This window comes from Hylaeus anthracinus, unplaced genomic scaffold (genome assembly GCF_026225885.1).
Source record: "Hylaeus anthracinus isolate JK02 unplaced genomic scaffold, UHH_iyHylAnth1.0_haploid 0, whole genome shotgun sequence".
In the NCBI taxonomy this organism is placed as follows: domain Eukaryota; kingdom Metazoa; phylum Arthropoda; class Insecta; order Hymenoptera; family Colletidae; genus Hylaeus; species Hylaeus anthracinus.
The window spans coordinates 11324990-11344112 of NW_026533254.1; the positions used below are offsets into that span (position 1 = coordinate 11324990).

At 37.8% G+C, this 19123-nt stretch overlaps 1 protein-coding gene and 1 long non-coding RNA gene across 2 annotated transcripts; one reads left to right on the top strand and one right to left on the bottom strand.

Moving 5' to 3' along the window:
* The first annotated feature begins 7023 nt into the window (after positions 1-7023).
* On the top strand, positions 7024-18566 carry LOC128892183 (uncharacterized). Its single transcript, XM_054152389.1, has 12 exons — positions 7024-7154; positions 8473-8621; positions 8729-8787; positions 9301-9442; positions 9861-10025; positions 10148-10288; positions 16783-16938; positions 17173-17231; positions 17339-17480; positions 17727-17894; positions 17960-18181; positions 18274-18566. Exons 1-11 carry the CDS (start codon positions 7097-7099, stop codon positions 18101-18103), a joined length of 1383 nt encoding a protein of 460 aa, XP_054008364.1. The 5' UTR covers positions 7024-7096; the 3' UTR covers positions 18104-18181; positions 18274-18566.
* LOC128896366 (uncharacterized) lies at positions 12550-14788 on the bottom strand. The gene is made up of 2 exons (XR_008461974.1): positions 14687-14788; positions 12550-14598 (listed from the first exon to the last, which is right to left on the bottom strand). It is a non-coding gene; the product is annotated as an uncharacterized LOC128896366 (long non-coding RNA).
* Positions 18567-19123: the final 557 nt, after the last annotated feature.

Genomic DNA, 19123 nt, shown 5'->3' on the forward strand with positions numbered 1-19123 from the left:
GGTGGAAAAAGGATTGACGACTATTTTCTATGTTGATAATGTTAAATAACTGCGTGTATTGGAAAACTGAAATCTTGGAAAATTGAAAAAAAATTTCGGTAATAACGCAAGGGTAGAGTGAAATAGTTAGTACGGTACAACACTAACAATCGTTGTCTCTGTCGATGAAGTCCTCTCATAGAAAAATTCTAAACCAAGTACCTGCGATTTTAGAATGATTAAAACATGACAGTACCCCAGAGGTAAATATCCATTCGTATTAAGCACATTTCGTCACACTGTTTACTTACTCAATAATTCATTTCTTGTCAAAAACGATACAGTTGAGAGAAATGCAGAATTTTGACTCCACCCCCTTTCATGCTTTAACCCTCGTCGGTTGATAATATCTAAGCCGTTTCACCGATTCCGTTGTACAGTAATCGTTGTACAACCCGAAATTTGGTTGCATCGCTCTAACCAATCGATAGTTCTCAGCTAATCGAAAGTTCCAGCTCGGTGAAACCGCACCGGTACGAAATGTTGTGAGAGCCAAACGGATCATGTCAAGTTAGTCTTGCTATTTCCACCTAACGTAACGGTTTGAAACAGCTTGTAAACTCCCAGTAAAATCCACCACAACCCTAGGTCAGTTTCAATAAATACGTAGCATTATTGTTTGCTCGCGCGAATCAACGGCCGACACTTCCACATCGAGAGGGTATTACGATTTTGATTTATCGATAGTCAATACGAGGAGTTGTGAATATTAACGATGCTGGGACATTTCTTACGTCGCAGTCGAATGATTCATCGTACACAGTATTCGACGACGGAATCCGTACCGTAACGGTAGGAGTAAAGTGAAAGTAAATAAACTACCTTGAACTTTCAGTGGACCTAGATCTAAGTAGCTATCTTAGACGTGCCTAGCTCAGTCGTTTCAATGCCTGATTTATAATTATTTCAATGGACAAGACGATTTTAGCCTCGAGTAATTAGACACAATGATCACAGAGCGATCACTATGACCTTGCAGCTCCATACTGAGCCGTTGAGGAAATTCCCATGAACTTGAATACATGAATCATCCGAGATTATTCATCGACCAAGGTTTCGAATAGTCGATATATTTTTCTATTTATTTTTAGGTAATAATTATTAATTTCGGATTGAAATAAAACTATTTAAATTTTACTCTAATTTGCCAGAAAATGAAAACCACATTTTTCAAATATCTAATAACTCTCATACTTTATTTTAGTCGGTACGATACTTAGAAACGGTTTGTAGTGACATATATAGATAAAATGAGTTGGTGGTAACGCCCAGTAAGAAATGTATCACTTATCACAAGTTAGATAAGACTCTTCTCTTTATCGTAACTGATGCTACAAATACTGTGTGCACTCTCCGCTATGTTATACCGTATAATAAAGAAATAACTGTCATCGTTACGGGAACAAAGAAACATCAATTTTCCACTGAATAACAAGAATTGAATTTAACAAGCATTGAATAGCAACGTCTAAAATATTTCCCTCTTCTTGCATGTAAAATTGAATCGTTGCTAGAATCAGTATCATGATATTTTTTTTCAGATAACGTGGAACTAAACGACTGAAATGTTATTTCTAATAGCTATTGATTATTTTTAATTTGAAATTAAATTTACCCAGATCTGACCCAGATTAACGCGCACGTTTCTCTATGAAATTGGATTTCCGTTGTAAAGTACTATTTCGGTGGCTTTTCTAAATTAAAATTCTCTACGCGGACATTTCCTACCATTCAAGCTGTTCAAGTTAGGTCGCGAAAAGAATGTTCCGATTTCGATGAGGAAAATGATACATGTGAAACGATAATGTTCAACAGAGGAGGTAGAAAAAAACCACGAATAACGTTGAAAGGTTTCCAAAAAAAAAAAAAAAAAAGGATTCCGACTACAAAAGACTGTCTAAATTCTCGAGTCAGCGGAGAGGGAAAATTTTGCGCTGTTCATTCTCCGCGTTGGGAAAGTTTTCCGGAGAACGTTCTCAATTTCGCCTGTAAAAACATTATCCTCCCCTCAATGATTTCCTCGAGCGCGATCCACGGACGGCGGGCAGGATCCGTCGAATGGACTGCGAGTTAATTAAATTCAGGAACGGGGAACCTCGTCAAACAGGAATTCCGGGAACGGAAGCAACGGGTTTTTCAGACCGCAGTCGGGCAAGATTCCGAGGGGCTACAGTGGTTTCAGCAGCGTCATCATCGAATCCCGCCACGGAATTATCGCTCGTTGCGTAATTTTACTCTCGTCGTTCGCACGCCCACGCATTGAAGGCGTCCGTAATGCTGAGCGTTTTATTCGAATAGATTCTCACCGAAACGTTCGCGATCCAATAAAGATTTACCCGAATAAAATTTCACTCGAGGAAGCTTCTCATAAAAGCCTCTCATAATCTCGATAAAATTTTATTGTAATTACAACCTTGGGGAAAATTTAATAAAGAGGAGTGTCTTTTATTGAGATATAATGGTAGCAAGTCGTTAGGTTGATTAAATAACTCTTTATCGCATCGACGATAAAACGGTCCCGAGGCTGTTTTTATAATTGTATCGTCGGATTCTTCAATAATAATTCATAATTAACGACATCCTCTTGTTTCTGTGACAGACAGATAGGTTATTCGATTGTATTTTAACGATTATTTGATTGAATGTTACCGATGTGATTCACATTGTCTAAGTGGATTACTTTAGTATTATTTTAGAGAATTAAAATTTGAATTCGTAATCGATGAAGTCTCTTCATTTATTTTTCATTACTTCAGATATCTTTAGATAGAAGAAAACTGTTTATTTGATAACGTCGTAAATCTGCGTGAGCGAATCGTAATTTAATTTCTGATGTCATTGTTCTTCTGTCAAGTTAACGATTTGTATATGGATGAATACATTTACCGTTTACAGTAGCCCCTTTCTTTCTTTCGGAAATCAAATATTATTAAATTGATAAAATATATTTTCCTAAATTAGTTCTTCTTGTACCAAAAAATTCGGTTCATTTAATTCGCGTGTAGCAGAGCGACTCTGAAGCGTGGCTTGCCAATTGTCAAACAAACTTAATATAAATCTTATGGTAGTGCAAATTTTATTAATGCCTTAATGACACGAAAAACAGAATCTCGTAAATACCTACCACAGAAATCACAGAGAGATAAGAAAAATACACGAAGAAATAGAAACTACAAAGTCATCGAAAAAGAGGAAATTTCAAATAAAGAAAAGTACCTAACCGAGTACTCAGAAAAATATTTGTGCAACGACATGAATTGAACCTATTAAATAAAAATAAAAATCCTCAATAAAGGATCAATATTTTAAATACATCCGTTTAAATCTGCAATGCTGCAAGCGTGTCGGTACCTTGAAAGCAATTTTGTTTAAGGTAGCGAACGTCTTTGCCATTCCTCTGGTATTAGCGTTATTAGCATTTTCCAGGAAACTCGAGGCGTTCGACTCTCGTAGTTCACGAATTTTCTGTCGAGTCATTCTCTCGAGTCGATAGCCATGACTGAACTCGGCCCCAACAGCACTACCCATAATTGATCCGTGCTCCTCGAAAGTGCGTTTCCATGGCTGTGACCGCAAATGATTAGAACTACATTCCCACCCGGCGTGCACCGATGCTAAATCGAAGGATTTGCGGTTTTCTGCGGTTTCGCGTCGGAAATATGCGCTGCTAGAATGACTCGAACGCGTGGAACGCAGAACGCCATTGAAAAGTGGGTCGACTACTTACAAGCTCATGATCGATTCGAGTCGTGGAACTGTCATGTGTCGAACTGTTTTTCGCGAAAACGATAGGATCTGTTTGGCCGGTTTAACCGTTGGTAGGTTGCTTGAACTCCTTTCGCGGAAAACGAGCTATTCCCTGGCAAGCTGGCGGGGGATCTACCGCGAAGCTAATGAATTGACTGCGGCTGTTTATGCAAATGCATATTTAGTATGTAAATACGTATTTTGTGTGCAAATCCAGATTTTATATGCGCGTATGCTAATGGGCATTTGTATCCAGAATGCATGCCGATGCGAGAAGTATGTGGACTTATTTGCGGAATATATTTAAGTGTGGGGAAGGGGTGTATGCAAATTTCGTCTATTGTCCATCATGGTTCATTATCCATCGCAGTTCACCATTCTTTATCCATTGTCCATCGTCCGATCTCGTCTGTCATCGTTCACTGTCACCGTTGTACTAATTCATATAGTTAACAACTATTTTTCTTGTGCAAGGTAGGTGTAAAATGACGAAACAAACCAAATTGATTCCGCTAAACTAGTCTAATTCTAAACAAGCTAATTTTGAACGAAGCAGTACATATTCTTATTAACTTATGTACAAATGTATCTCTCATGCTTTGCAATTTTATTTTAGCGATTCCGTTGCAAAAGGTTTCACCTGTGTAATAATTAATTTATATCTGATCGTTAAGAGCTATTGTCTCGGGTGATGTTTATCGAGATTCGTGCGCGATAGAACGTTATCAGGATCACCATTACGCGTCGAATCTAACGTGACTTTCATTTTACGTAGCAACGTCACAGAGTATTGGTTACCGAAAATTTTTAATTGGATGGCCACAGCGATAAACTAAATTAGGAGCGGTGTATGAATTAAAAATTAACACGTTTTGACGAAGCGTTCATTCGGTGTCTGCTAATTAACTCGTTAAATAGAATTGTGAGAAAATTTTATTTGTCTTGTTCTCGACTGATTAAGTGTTAGAGAAATGACTGATTGAAATTGCAGAAAATTTCAATGAAAGTACAATGTCGATTATTATTGTTCCAATTTATCGCACGGTGCTAATGACGGTCTATGTTCCTTAGACCTTGGACTTCTTGTTCAAGGTTAATGATATTCTTTGCTTCATTTTTACTTGAAATAACGATATTCTCCATTATACTATCGTTTAGAGTAATACCATTTTTATCCTTACATATTATTCTTGAATTATTATTGCAATAAGTAACAATGCTCACATGCAGCAATTTCAATTTTCTTTCTTATTGAAACGCGTACAAGTGAGAATTTCAATCGTTTCGACGTTTGAGCTATTTGTATATCGACGACTACAGTGGTTCTATCGCGATCAATCATTCTAACAAGCGAGATCATGAATCATAGGCAAGTATACGTTTTCTGCCGAGTCATTTGAATGCGTAAAGGAATGAGATACGTACAAAGTATGCATGTCACTTTTGAAATCAATGTAATTAAAGCATGAGTAGGCAATTTCCAAACCTCACAATTATCTTCCTACACATAAGCATAAAACATTGTTGCTAAAACATGCTAATTGTATAGAACATTCAGTTTTTCCCATCAATAACAGCAATCATTACTTAGATGACAAATAGTGATACATAATGCATAATCATACGTTTCTTTATCCGTAACCAAATATAACGTTGTATTTGAATTTAGTAGACAAATTTGTATTAACAGAATTTCCGATAAATATACGACGATTATGTTCTTAATGTGAAAACAATATTACTAATTGATATGTTATAGTTAACGAATAACATATACAATAACATATAGTTAACGTTATTGTGCGTACTCGCGTTCTATCTACGTTATACTAACCTACTATAATCTAACGTTACTTAATCTAGACCATGCATGATTGTAGTACATAATATTTAGTTTGGACAGAACGAAGCTTTTAAAACTTTCCATTAGCTGCAATTATCTTATCTGTTTAAAGTACGCGTAGTCAACGCCTTTACCAAAAAAATTATTATTGTGACTAATCACGCTATTATGCAATGAGTAGTGTTTACATCTTGTGTCACGGTGACTATTTTTGTACGGGTTTTTGCCTGCACTGTTAAATTAGAATTAAATTAATTCATATCAGGAGCTAATTTCAAGTGGTTGAATTTTTAATTCAATATTTTCAATGCATCTGAGAGTTGTGAAAATATTCATTGTCTTAAGGAGCGGCAAAACTAAGTGTTAATTCAACATTCAATACAAATGAAACGGATAATGGCAACTTTCGGTAAAATGAAAATTCTATTCCCAGTTATCGGCTGTTGAGTATGCCAGGATCGACTAACCAATAAATTTCAAACGGTTGGAAACAATCAGGCATTTTAAATAATACTGTACAAATTTATCGCCAAAAGAAATCATATCCTCAAGGAAACCCACCTGAAGTGTTTGTTACTTGATTACAAATTAGCAAGATCAAGATTATATCAGTGGATCATGATATCATAAAGTAATAACACAGCATAGTACTATTACAGAAAAGATACCGATAATATTGATGTAACTGATACAACTGATAACTAATATACGTAAATAGAAAAAGAAGCTACATACGCACATACATATCTGTACATTAAACAATTTTTCAAAAATCTAATGACATGAATTAGTTGAATGTAGAAATTAAATTTCCTGATAAACCACTCCTGAGGTATAAATAAAAACAAAAGCCAGTCTTTGGTAATTATTTTTTATTCTCCAAGAGTTACTAAATTTTTAAACAGTTACCTAAATTCAAAATTAAATAGTTACCTAAATTTTTTATTCAGAATTGATCTTTCGGTTCTCTTTCTAGTCGCCCTGTATCCCCATTAATCCGACGATTCATGGCAATCAAATCGGAGAGTTGGCGGCGATACCACCTCTGTAGCAGTAACTGGTTTGTGATCTCGTGAGCATGCGCGTCGACGTTCCGTTGGTCGCTTGAAAAGGAGCCGGCATACCAGACATCCCAGTGTTTGAAAAGTAACACGAGATTCAACGCACCCACCCAGTTCTGTTTATTTCGTCGTTTCGCGGCCTTGAAGTGTATGTATACTTGAGATTTACACTGGGTCTTCGCCATATAATCCCATCGCAAATCATTCTGTTCGTGAGATTCAAGTTTCGACCATGTCTGTGCCGCGTTTTCGAGTTTCTTCCCAGTTATGCTCTCGATTCGCGATCGAAATCAACGATCCATGGTCTTTGTGTCCCATTATTAACGACTGTTCGAACCGGAAAAGAACGAGAACGTGATCGACAATTCGTCAATAATAAACAGACGCGTTGAAATCTGATTTTAAAATGTTATTCGGCCACTCTGTTATCGAGCTACTACACGGTGGCGTTAATTCGGAATCTGGTAATATTTTAGAGGGTCGATAGTGAAGAATACAGTGAACCAATGGTTTATGAACAAAATGGTGCAAAATTGTTGCAGGACAGAGATGGACAACATTCTCATTTATTCTATTGAGAAAATGTTTACAGAAATTTTGAATCGTTCGACATAAAACAATTTTACTGAACAATTCAGGTTATTGGTATTATCTCAATGCGTGTCTTTTATTCGTTATTCAAGATTTTATGTGTATAAAATAAGTAGTTTGGCCATCTCTGTTGTTGATATGCTAAAATATACTCTACGAGTGAAAGTGAAGAAAATATAATTCAATGTAAAAGAAAAAATAGAGTAACCTGATGAAATCTGACCGTATCAATTCACCACACCTCGAAGTAAATTGATACTTCCCTGGAATGTTGATATACGACTTCGAGTACAGCTTTAAAGGATCGTTTATGATTAGAGGTTTTGAGGTTTCGCATCGCACTTACTTTGTTAATCCTCAGCAACATAGCAACAGAGTCGTTTATTGTCGTGCATTTTCGTGCTTAATTTGTCGCGTAGCGAAGATTTATTACTCAACATTTCCCCGTAGCAGCAATAAATTACCAAGGAACCGAGACTCGCCAAAATTCCAATTCTATTACTTTTCGTAACTCCGCTATTAGTAGAATATCCCCTTAAGTTTAAGTTGCAGTTAAGAAACGAATCAGCATCCTCGTCAAATTATATACGCCCACCCGAGACCGATAAATATCGAACCGAACACAGGCTTCGATGGCAGAATTATTTTAAGCATTATGTAAGGATAACAAACATTTTAGACGACAGTTTTATTTTCAGACATTTTGTACATCTGTACGATTCTTCGAGTCCCTCCGACGTTTCGTAAATGAACGTAGACAATTTATACAGTCGACTCGATTAATTTACAACTTTCCGAACGAAGTTAAGTCGGCGTGCGAATTTTCTATCATCCGTGATAAAAACGAATGCGCGACATAATTGGCTCGATCTCGACGCCAGGTGACGCTACTCTTGTGTAAACGCGAGCATGTCCTGACTCCAACCGTGTCGTGTATACCTGCGTAAGTGTCGAGAATTTTTTTGTTAACTTGTTGCTAGGAGGCTTGAATCATAACGATACAGAGCGGTCGGGGACGACGGATGAACGATAGTTCTGCTTAGTAATCGCGCGTTGGCGTTGGAATGTTTAATTAAGAGCAGAAGAAAAGCTGAAGGCTCGACGACTGCAGAATTTTGAAATTGTTTTCTTTAATACCTGAGCTGCGAATTATTACGAAATTCTGGAGTAACATTTCCCGCGTTATTACAGAAATTAAAATGCCGATCGACTTTTACGGAATTCCGGGAAGCTCTCCGTGCCGCGCCGTTGCCCTCACGGCTGCAGCTCTGGGAGTTCCACTGAACTACAAAGAAGTGAATCTGATGGCCGGTGAACATATGAAACCCGAATTTTTGAAGGTGCGTAACGAAACAATTGTAATTGTTTCACGAATTTTATCTCGTCGGACAGATGATTCAGTTATTAACCCTTTGCCTTGCGCAATTCTTTTATTTTATTTTCGCAGATAAATCCGGATCACACGGTTCCCACGATCGACGACAATGGCTTTCGCCTGTGGGAAAGGTAATACGACTTATCGCTAGCTACAGCTTTCATTTCAATTTCTAAATATTTATTCTTTGTCAAATAAAAAATTGTTTTCCGCGACGTACAAGGAACAATAAAATAAAATTATAAAGTCACAGAGACCTCAGCTAACCTGTTACGAATCAAATGTATCGTTTTTCTCTCAACATCAATTACGATGAGATTAAAAATACTTCGTTGAAAAGGAGGTAAAACGTGTTATACAAAAATCCTCTGCACTTTATTTATGGGACTTTTCGTATCTCTTTTAACGTCCTTCGAATAGTTTCATTCGAATAGAATATACCTAACGGATTAATTAATTAATTATCGAAATATACTGTGCATTCACTTCTTCTGAAACATGTTACCTTGTAGCAGTATCTGATTCACAGATCTTTCTGTCACGCAGTCGAGAATATATTGCGCTGTAACCTCGCGATAATGGGCGGCGTGACTAGTCGCAGAAGCGCGTACCTATGTTGCACGTTTCGCTCTTTTTTTTTGTAGCCGAGCAATTATGACATACCTGGCGGAACAATATGGCAAGGACGATTCCTTATACCCAAAGGACCCGAAGAAACGCGCTGTCGTTAATCGAGTATTGTATTACGACGCGTGCACGTTGTACAAAGCCTTCTCGGACTATTACGTAAGTCATGATACTATGTGCTAGTTCTTATGAGCTTTGCGCGATGTCGCATAGCGGTACTGAAAGTTGTCCGTTACGTAACACAAAACAAACAATTATTTGCATTGGGACTCGGTATTGTTCGTACCTACTAGTCATCGTTACCATCGAGTTCGCAATTAGGTGAAAATCGGTTGAACGCTCAAGGCTTTACTAATTGCGTTACACGATGCATGACTCCTATTATTAGTCTGCGTATGGGATTACTCAACGCTAAATCGGTCGCTAAGCATACTCGTAATCAGCGTCACATATTTTGCTGACATATACACATGATTTAGTTGACGTGAAAGTATTTTGAAAAGTATTGACATAAAACGATGGATAAATCAAGGTTTCATCGTAGCTGATACCGATTAACCATCATTTTCCTTTCCAGTACCCCATAATCTTCGCCAAAGCACCTAAAGATCAGGATAAATACGAAGCTATGGGCAAGGCTCTGTCTTCCCTCGAGACAGCCCTCCAAGGACAGGACTATGTCGCAGGAAAGAATATGACACTCGCTGATTTGGCTCTTCTTGCTACCATCTCCACCTTTGAGGTAACGCTTTACACGATTTCAACATGTTTCGACTTCAAATGCAAACTCCTTGCACAATACTACTATTTTACTACCAATGTAACCTTCATTCTCGATAGTGTGACATGTCGTTTACGTTGCAGGCTATGAACTACGATTTCAGTCCGTACAAAAACGTCATGAGGTGGTACGCAAAGGCGAAATCCGAAGCGCCGAAATACGAGGAATGCAACGACAAGGGAGTGAAAGCGTTCAAAACTATGGTGGAATCAATGATGAAGAAATAAACAACTCCATTTCACCGTTACGTTTCATCGATATTCAAAGATTGCATTGTGATTACATTGAATTGATTCGCTGTTAAATCCGCACCGTGTAAATGATTATTTTGTACGAATAAATGAGGCGGCAGGTCCTACTGTTCGTCGAGCAGAATACGACTCGCCAGTGAATTTCATTTAGACGAGTCACGATCGCTTAATACGTTGACATTAATTTTACTTAAGCGCCCGTTAACGTGGAATCAACTCTGTCGGAATTGAAAATAATTCGCAAATATCCCGTTTATAAGGGTTTCATCAAGATCGTGCGAATAACGTTCGTCCAAAGAGTGCAGATTGACCGAAGCACGCTGCGAAAAGGGAAAAGGAATTTCGTATAGAGCGCTTGAAGAAGCCAGAAGGTGCATTGAAGTGAAAGCCGCGAGAATTAACCATTTGCATTCGGATGTCCCTTATGAGGAGACATCGTAATTCTAAGAAATTTTGTTGGTGATTATGCAGAATAAATTTATGCTAGGGCAAATGTTTCAAAAATGCATGTTTCCTTGAAGTTTTCTTATTAAATTGCACGAGAAATTACCTGTTCACCCTATAACGCCTTGACTGCCAGACTAAAACTCATGAATATTTCTACAAAGTTAAAATTTTAATAATTGTCGAGCACGTATATACGAGGTCGTTGCATTCGAAGCAATTGAAAATTGGATAATCCATCATTTGTCATAGTATTTAATTTTTCAGACCCTCCGAATTCACGAATTGCATTCAGATTTATTTTTGTCGACGTCTCAACTTCGGAATTAGTTTTTTTAGTTCTTTAATCAAACGTCCAGTCACCCAGTTCTGGGTGACGTTGCGATCAACGTGTTGAACGAACTTTAATTCCCCCCTCCTCCCGTGTAAAAAGTCGTCGCTGGCGTTCAGGTGAAACATTGTACAAGTGATAACTAGAGGCTCCATTATGGCGTATTACGCGTTCCCCTCCTCTCGCCCCTCTTTCTCGGCGAGAGTCGGCGAATCTTTCGGCGTAACTGATGGCTCTTCAGCCTTCTATGACAAATGATAACCCCTCGGTTGAAATCCAAGTGCAACGGCCTCACATGTACGTGCTCGACAATTATTAATGCGATACACAATCGCGCGAACGGAGAGTGGAGGCGAGAGACTTATCAAGAAGTTTAACTGCACCACCGAATACAGGGTGGGTTACAAAAACAGATCGTGTAAATACCATTATTGGGATCGAAGATGGGCGAAACTGAGTATGGGCGCACATGTACTGTTCTAGGTGACGATCGAGCAGTCATGGCTGACATAAAGAGACCTTGTGTCTGATGTTACCTTCGAGGTCATTTGACAGTCATAGATGTTACTTCTATACATTGGACAGTGGATTGATAACAACAAGTCGAATAATTGTATACTTTGTATGTTGTTACTAATTGTCTCGAAATTTCAGTACAAGGTGATTTCAAGGGATCACAGGATCACGTTTCGTTCGAGTCACCTACAGTCAGCTACTACTTTATTAAACAAGAAATCAATGTTCTATATGTAAATGTGGAAAGTACAGTTGTTTTGTTTGATAGTGTCTCGAATCGTCAATTCTAACAGGGATATCGACGTTTTCACGTTGTCACGACTCACCCTGTATAGAGCTGGCTGTCGTGAGCTTATCCATTCCGCGTGCATTTCTGTGTACATTTCTCGAACGTCAACTCTATAACTCACCGCGCACGCGAATATTATACGGGCCATCAGTGCCGAATTAACCCTTTGCACACCGATAACTTTTTATAACATGTGTGACAAGCAACACCAAGAGGCAATTTTGACTCGCCGCTTCTAAGAAGTAGAATCCTTTTTCCGCGCGTGAATTGATTTTTATGATTAGGATGAATTTTAATTAATTGGTACTGCTATAACCGAGGTAAGTATCACATACGTCGCCATGGCAGCGCCGGTGGAGTGCAAAGGGATAACATTTTGTACCCATATCGCATTTAGTTCCAATATTTGTAATACTGATTTTAAATTTGGAATCTCTGCATACTAATAGTTCCAAGTAGTGGTGGGGATAACTTCGTTGAAACCTGCGAGGGAAAATCTGTTGCAACGTGCGAGGGAATACTGTATATATACATTTGTCCACTCTTAATAGTATTAACCCTTAGAAGCCTGATTATCCAAATTAAATTTTAAAAAATATCAATGTACTTATTGCAGTAGCCAGATAAAGGTAAAAATAGTAAAAAAGATCAGAATACGTGTTTTATATTTTTATTTAAAAAATAAACCAGGTATCAATTTTGATACATACATACAGGCAAATATTAAAAACAAAGCAATTGTACAATTCGATTTGAAAGACCGGAATCGAATTTGAAACTTTGGGCGTTTAAGGGTTAAAATAAGTTAGTTTCTAATTCGTAACGACAACAAGTACTTAAGCAGCGAAGCAGTAAACACACTCCGCCGTTTCGGTTGTTCGCGCAAGGATCGAGTTTAATCGAACGATGAATGCTTTCTTTTTGCCACGAAACTAACACCTAAACAACATTCACACTCAAGGGATTAGACACCGTTTAGATCAAGGCAATTTTGCCGCGAGCTAACAGCGTCGATTTGCTGTTAAATCCTCTCGGGATTGCAAGGTACAGGATTTACCTTCGCGGTACATATGCGTTCGCGCAGACAATCTCCCGTCGAATTAATATTGAATGAGTATTCTAAACGGCAGAGGGAACGGCAATGGAGGACACTCGTTATCGTGTGTTATGCAACGTGATCGTAGTGGAATCTCCGCTAGCGGACGATCATAGAGGTACTGGTTTTATCTCAACGTTTGGAGCGAATCTAATTTCTACTTGACGAAGGTCATACGAAAGCTATTTAGTGTCATCGCACAATACTGATCTCTAAGAATTGTTGAAATCCGATCGGAAAATAATGTTCACGAATTAGGAGAGCAGCTTTCAATCTCGCGCAGTTAATTGTTTTATTAATGAATGGTTCCTCGTGTGAAAATAAATTGAAACGTATTTTACTGTTTCGTGATGTAACGCTTCGTTAGATGGTTATAAATGATTCAATTTATTCACGTGATTCTTGACACTCGCCATTTTATATTCTGTCCGCGCATGCTTTCGTGCCGGGAACAACTATAACTACTCGCATGTTGACGATAAAACCTTGGACAGCATAATGAAACAATGATTCAATTCAAAGTGCAAAGAAGAATTTATCTTGAAAAGATTACATGTTTGGTAAAACTCTGTACAGGAATTTAAGTTGATAAAACAATAGTGCTCTATAGTGATTCACGTGTACTTCACAAGTACTGCTTGATATAAAAGCTAGCGTATTTATTATTTACAGATTACCGATTGAAAAATTTCCACCACTGCATACAAAGGAAAAATCAAATAAATTTCGTTCACCGTTGTAACTTGAAATGTGCGTTGCAATACAATTCCATGCAAGAACAGAATTATACGTTTCATTGTAATTAATAACTATCGAGAACTGAAAATAACGAATACAATAGTGTACGTACAGTGTTCCGTATGGAATTACACGGTTAACGAAACCAATTATTTCTCTCGCTGTCGATAAAAACCAAAATTATGATATTTCATATTGTCTATACAGATTAGTAAAAAAAGATCCATTGAATCACATATCTATAGATATTTCATATAAAGTATAGGTATCTGATCATTTATTCGTAAGGAAAGTACATACTTCGATTTTTTCTATCGTAACTTTTATTTCACAGTACGTTTGAAAATTCATACTGCACTACTGATTCATACTGTAGAGGAACCGATAATTAAAGAAGTTGTCGAATATGTATAAGGTATATGTATAAGGTGTTGTAAAAATGGCACGCTAACAATTTCCGAACTCCACTAAAATAGGAACGTGCTCGTTAAAAAAAATATAGCAGCAGTTGTTTTGATCTCACTCGAATTGAAATTAGCGTTACCACATGTGATTCGGTGAACAGTACAATCGCCATCGAATACGATTTAATGAACCTTGTAATTATGGTGTCCGCCTGTTGTTCGCATTGCAGCCAATTTGCCTCAGCGGTAGTCGCCCTTTTGATTCGATGCGCATTTGCTAATTATCTTGAACCCCGGCGTTACACGTGTTTTAATTACCGTGTAACGACCGGCACGTACAAGCCCTTAATCGATATTTCCTTTTCTATAAAGCGGCGAAAAGGCTCGTTCCAGCTGAATTTCCACCTTCGCTCTAAATTTAGCAATCCAAGCACACTGGCTGGTTCTTACGTCAAAGCTACTGGTCTGAAACCCAATTAAAATCAATTATACAGTTCCAGCGGATCGTCGCTGGTATACAACGAAAATATTCAATAAAATGACATTCAAGTACAATTGGTTTAGTCACGAATACATTTGCACTCGGAGAAAAATAACGCGAGTTTCGTGAATGGTTTGGGAGTAAACAACTATTTTCATTGAAAAACCATAAAATATGAATATCCACAGTCGACCGCTTTACCTACGCGACCAATCCCGTACCTTTATGTTTCGTGTTCTTATTTGACTCCTTATTGTTGGGTACGGGAGGACAAAATATGCCTGAAACTTTATATTCATATCTCGTAATACCGTAAATTTAATTCGATTAAATTGAATTAATTTGATTGGAATAAATTAAGTCGAGTTTTATGTTAATAGAAATAGGAACTCTCAAGTTTATTTTCGCGAGTTTATTTTCAAGAAATTTAACTTTTCCGTTGCGAGTAATAACACGAGAATGAAATTTGATCGACTCCGTTGGTTTCGTATCATTTCAAAAGTCAAGTTCCGCTCATCATGGATGTTATATCGCAAATTGGATTTTTTCTTATGTAGAATTCGTAACACGAAAATCGATTAAAGGAGAAATTAACCGCGGGGTGAGTAAATAGTCAACATCTACGTATATTTATGCACGTGTAAATTTGATTTAGTTAATATAAACGGAACAACATTTGCGTTGCAAACATATGCTCGTGGGAGTGGTTAGTGGCGCGATGAACATTGCACTCATGCTTCTCGTCTAAACTGCTTTCAATCTGCTAAACACATGTTGCAGCTCGTTGCGATTCCGCATCTAGTTTCACGCTGGCGTTACAATTATGTACAATTAAAAAGTACACCAACGCTTATTCTTGAAACAATTCCGAAAAATGAATAACCGAAAACTGTTAATTAAAATAATTTCCTTTATATAGTCATTGTGTTGTGTTGAACAAATTTTACAAAAGAAGAAAATAATTTTGGAATTAAGAAGGATGGAAAATAGTTTGTCCACGATATATACCTTTCTAAATTATAAATCCACCGAGAAATATTTCTATACATAAAATAAAATGAAAAAATAGATATACACGTGTCAACCGGAAATAAAAATGACAATAGCCGTGTGATATTTTCCGAGTCATCATGAAGCGAAAACAGGAAGGGAAAACTGTTGACGCAGCAACTGGGGACGTCTAACCCTCGGTTCGAGTCTACAGGTATATCAAATAAACGAATATATGCACACGCTGTAAGGCTCCTGGTTGCCTTCAGTTCACCTCTGTAAACGGAAGAGTGCGCGCACTTTACCTTTTTTCCGTCTGCGAAGAGATTGCGTCTTGCCTGTAACGTCAAGCCTCGAATATTATTAGCGACTACTTTAATACCAGCTGCTGTAAGAACGCCATCGCGAAGGTAACAATTACACCTCGGCATGCGTGATCGCGTTAAGTAGGGTGATTAGAAGGTGCAACGAGGTTCGCCACTCGCCTCGAGGTTCTTGCAACTTCTAAATTAGGCATAAATCCTGTTCACGAGCAACGAAGAACGTCTGTTCTCGGCGTATCAATCGTCGAACATATGCAAATTTTTCGTTCGCTGCGTTTTTCCACGTTTACGGAATCGGGGAATGAACGCTTTTGATGTTTCACCCGATGTGTATACCATGGACGTTTTATTCTCGTGTATCGATTGCTTGTTAAATGGCGGATATTCGTAGGTACACGTGTATAGCAGTCCGATGATGTGTATCTAGCTTCGACGCACGGAAAAAAACTGTTCTGTCGATTAAACTCGATCGAAAACGAAATTCAGGATGTACGTCTCGATCGGGGTTGGATGAAACTCATACTTTCTCTCTGTTTCGCGTATTTGCTCTCGTACGCGGTGCCTCGATCAGCGTCGATCGATATCCGACGCGACAAAAATAATTTACGTTGTTCGAACATTCTCTGGCCAAGGGCAGAACAAACCCTATTTCCTATCGAAGGCATTTATTTATTTGCCGATACGATCCCCGTGGATTTTAAGACACGTATTAGTTATGCCATCGAGAAAATATTTAACAACATGATTTCTTCTTTCGTCGAAAATTTTTAGCAAAATTCACTAATCGCAATCTACTGATCATAAATATTATAATTGCTAATGTCACTTCTACTTCATAAATGTTTGCAGTTTTAATCAATCGCTCGCATCATGTCAGTGGATTTGTATTACACCCCAATGAGTGCGCCTTGCAGAGCAATCCTCCTAACTGCTGAGGCAATCGGTCTTCCTTTGAATTTAAAAGAGATCGACTTGATGGCTGGAGAGCACTTGGCACCAGAATTTGTAGAGGTCGGTGTAACCAGTCACTGCTCTCCAAACATGATTTTCATTGAAATTTATTCACGTACAAATAAACATATCATTAGGTAGACTGGAAAGTGATGTCGTTTCTTTTATACTAAATTCAAACAATTTAATAAATTTTTATTTTTAAAATTACAAAAACGGCATTACTTTCCAGTCCACCTAATATTTACTCACAATTCAAGCCTCGCAAACAGCAGGTGAAACAATTTGTTGCAGATGAATCCGCAGCATACGGTTCCATTTTTAGTAGACGATGATTACAAAATATCGGAGAGGTATGTAACTAATTACCTACTCGCTAATTAATTACTGACAACGTACAAAAAAAAAAAGAAAAAAAAGAAACGTTACGTATCACGGTACTCTCGCGTTCTCGTTACAGCCGAGCAATTATGGCGTACTTGGTCGATCAGTATGGCAAAAACCCGAGATTATATCCACAAACGCCGAGTGAACGGGCGTTGGTCAATCAACGATTGTACTTCGATATTGGCACCATGTACAAAGCCGTGAAGGAGTATTATGCAAGTATTCGAACGCGAGAAGTTCGCTCTTTACTTTCCGAGAGATTCAACTCTGATATTAGATTTTAAACTTAAACCTTGCATCTCTATAGTTGAACTTGTACATCATTCTGTTTTCGACGAAGAGTACGCAGAGGTCTTTAATCGCTGAAATTAAAGTAGTTCGCTAATTAGTTGCTCGCTGTTACGTAACATAATTAAAAGATCCTGGCCACCTGAGAAGTTTCTCGAATAAACCTGCTGCAGTATCCAGTCGTGTTCGGGAAAACGACGGATTTCGACCCGGAAAAGTACAAGATGTTACAAGCGGCGTACGAGATTCTAAACACTTTTTTGGAAGGCCAGGATTACGTTACGGGACGCAATTTGACCATCGCGGATCTTTCTTTGGTTGCCACAATATCCACGACAGAGGTAAAACGGACGTCCGATGAAACTAGAAAAAATTTGTCGAGATTTAACGTGCCCTTTAATCGCAGATGTTGGATTTCGAAATTGATAACTATCCAAACGTCGCCAAGTGGCTGGAGAAAACAAAATCCTCAGCGCCTGGATATCGGAAGGCTAACGGCGAGGGAGTGCAAATATGGAAGACATTGCTGGAGAATTTAAAACAGGAGTGACTCGAATAAATGTATCGATAAGCACCCAGAGATTTATTTGTTTAAAATAAATGAATTACGGAAAATTGTTTAACTAAGGTAAGATCTTTTGTGTAACTATTCAAACCAACTCTGACCAGAATGTTTCTATTAAAGTGATTCTATTTCATTTGCATGATTTTAAATTACAGAACACGTTGCAAGGTTATATAGATAGTTTATCCTACAAATGAAATACAAAAGAGATCTGGTATCCAGTGGGAGAATGTGCGATAGAAGTCGTTGACCAGTGAGAAGCCTGCACTCGTGTTAAATGTACAAAAAAAATGTATACACTTACACAAAATGAAATTTTAATATTGTTATCATAATGATTACTACTAAATAACTTCTATATATGTGTTCAATCGGTTCGTGTGTTTTTGAAATATTGGAAGATATTCGGTGTACTTTAAAAAGTCTAATACATATGTATTTCTCTGTACTACACATTGTCAACGATAACTAACAGATACGTCACGAATAAATTGTTATAAAATAAATGAATACTCTCTACTGAATTTACGAATAGATACTAAGAATTCAAGTTCCATCACACTTACATCTTTATGATGTTCCAAGCTCCATCTGTTATCCCATTGAATTATAAGTATGAATCTACTGTTACAGTATCTCCGGAGATCGATAGATTCCATTGACCAACAAGCGGTGTATAAGTTTTCTAAGGTTACTGCCTTTACCGACTTCGGTGGTACGATTGAACATGATCCTCAGAGTGAAACTACCCCTAAACGCAGGGTTGTACTTGAACCTATTGATTTTTCAGGAGATCGGTACTTCAGTTACCAAAACTGAAATTCCCATTGAACGCTCTGTTACTCTATTTCTTATCAATGGTGGAGTACTTCTTAAAGCAGTAAGTTCAAATATCTTATGTGTGAATGCATTCCAGTTCAGATTGACAAAATTGGATGACACCGAAATTGATAGGGGGCTGTAGGCTCTAGAGCTACATGAGACATGTCATGCACTCTTCCACAT

What these genes read in the sequence shown, in the direction of transcription:
- LOC128892183 (XM_054152389.1), top strand. Translation starts at nt 7,097, where the DNA reads ATGTTATTCGGCCACTCTGTTATCGAGCTACTACACGGTGGCGTTAAT. An exon ending in TGGCGTTAATTCGGAATCTG is followed by an intron (nt 7,155 to 8,472) that starts GTAATATTTTAG and finishes GCGTTATTACAG; the next exon opens with AAATTAAAATGCCGATCGAC. An exon ending in GGCTTTCGCCTGTGGGAAAG is followed by an intron (nt 8,788 to 9,300) that starts GTAATACGACTT and finishes TTTTTTTTGTAG; the next exon opens with CCGAGCAATTATGACATACC.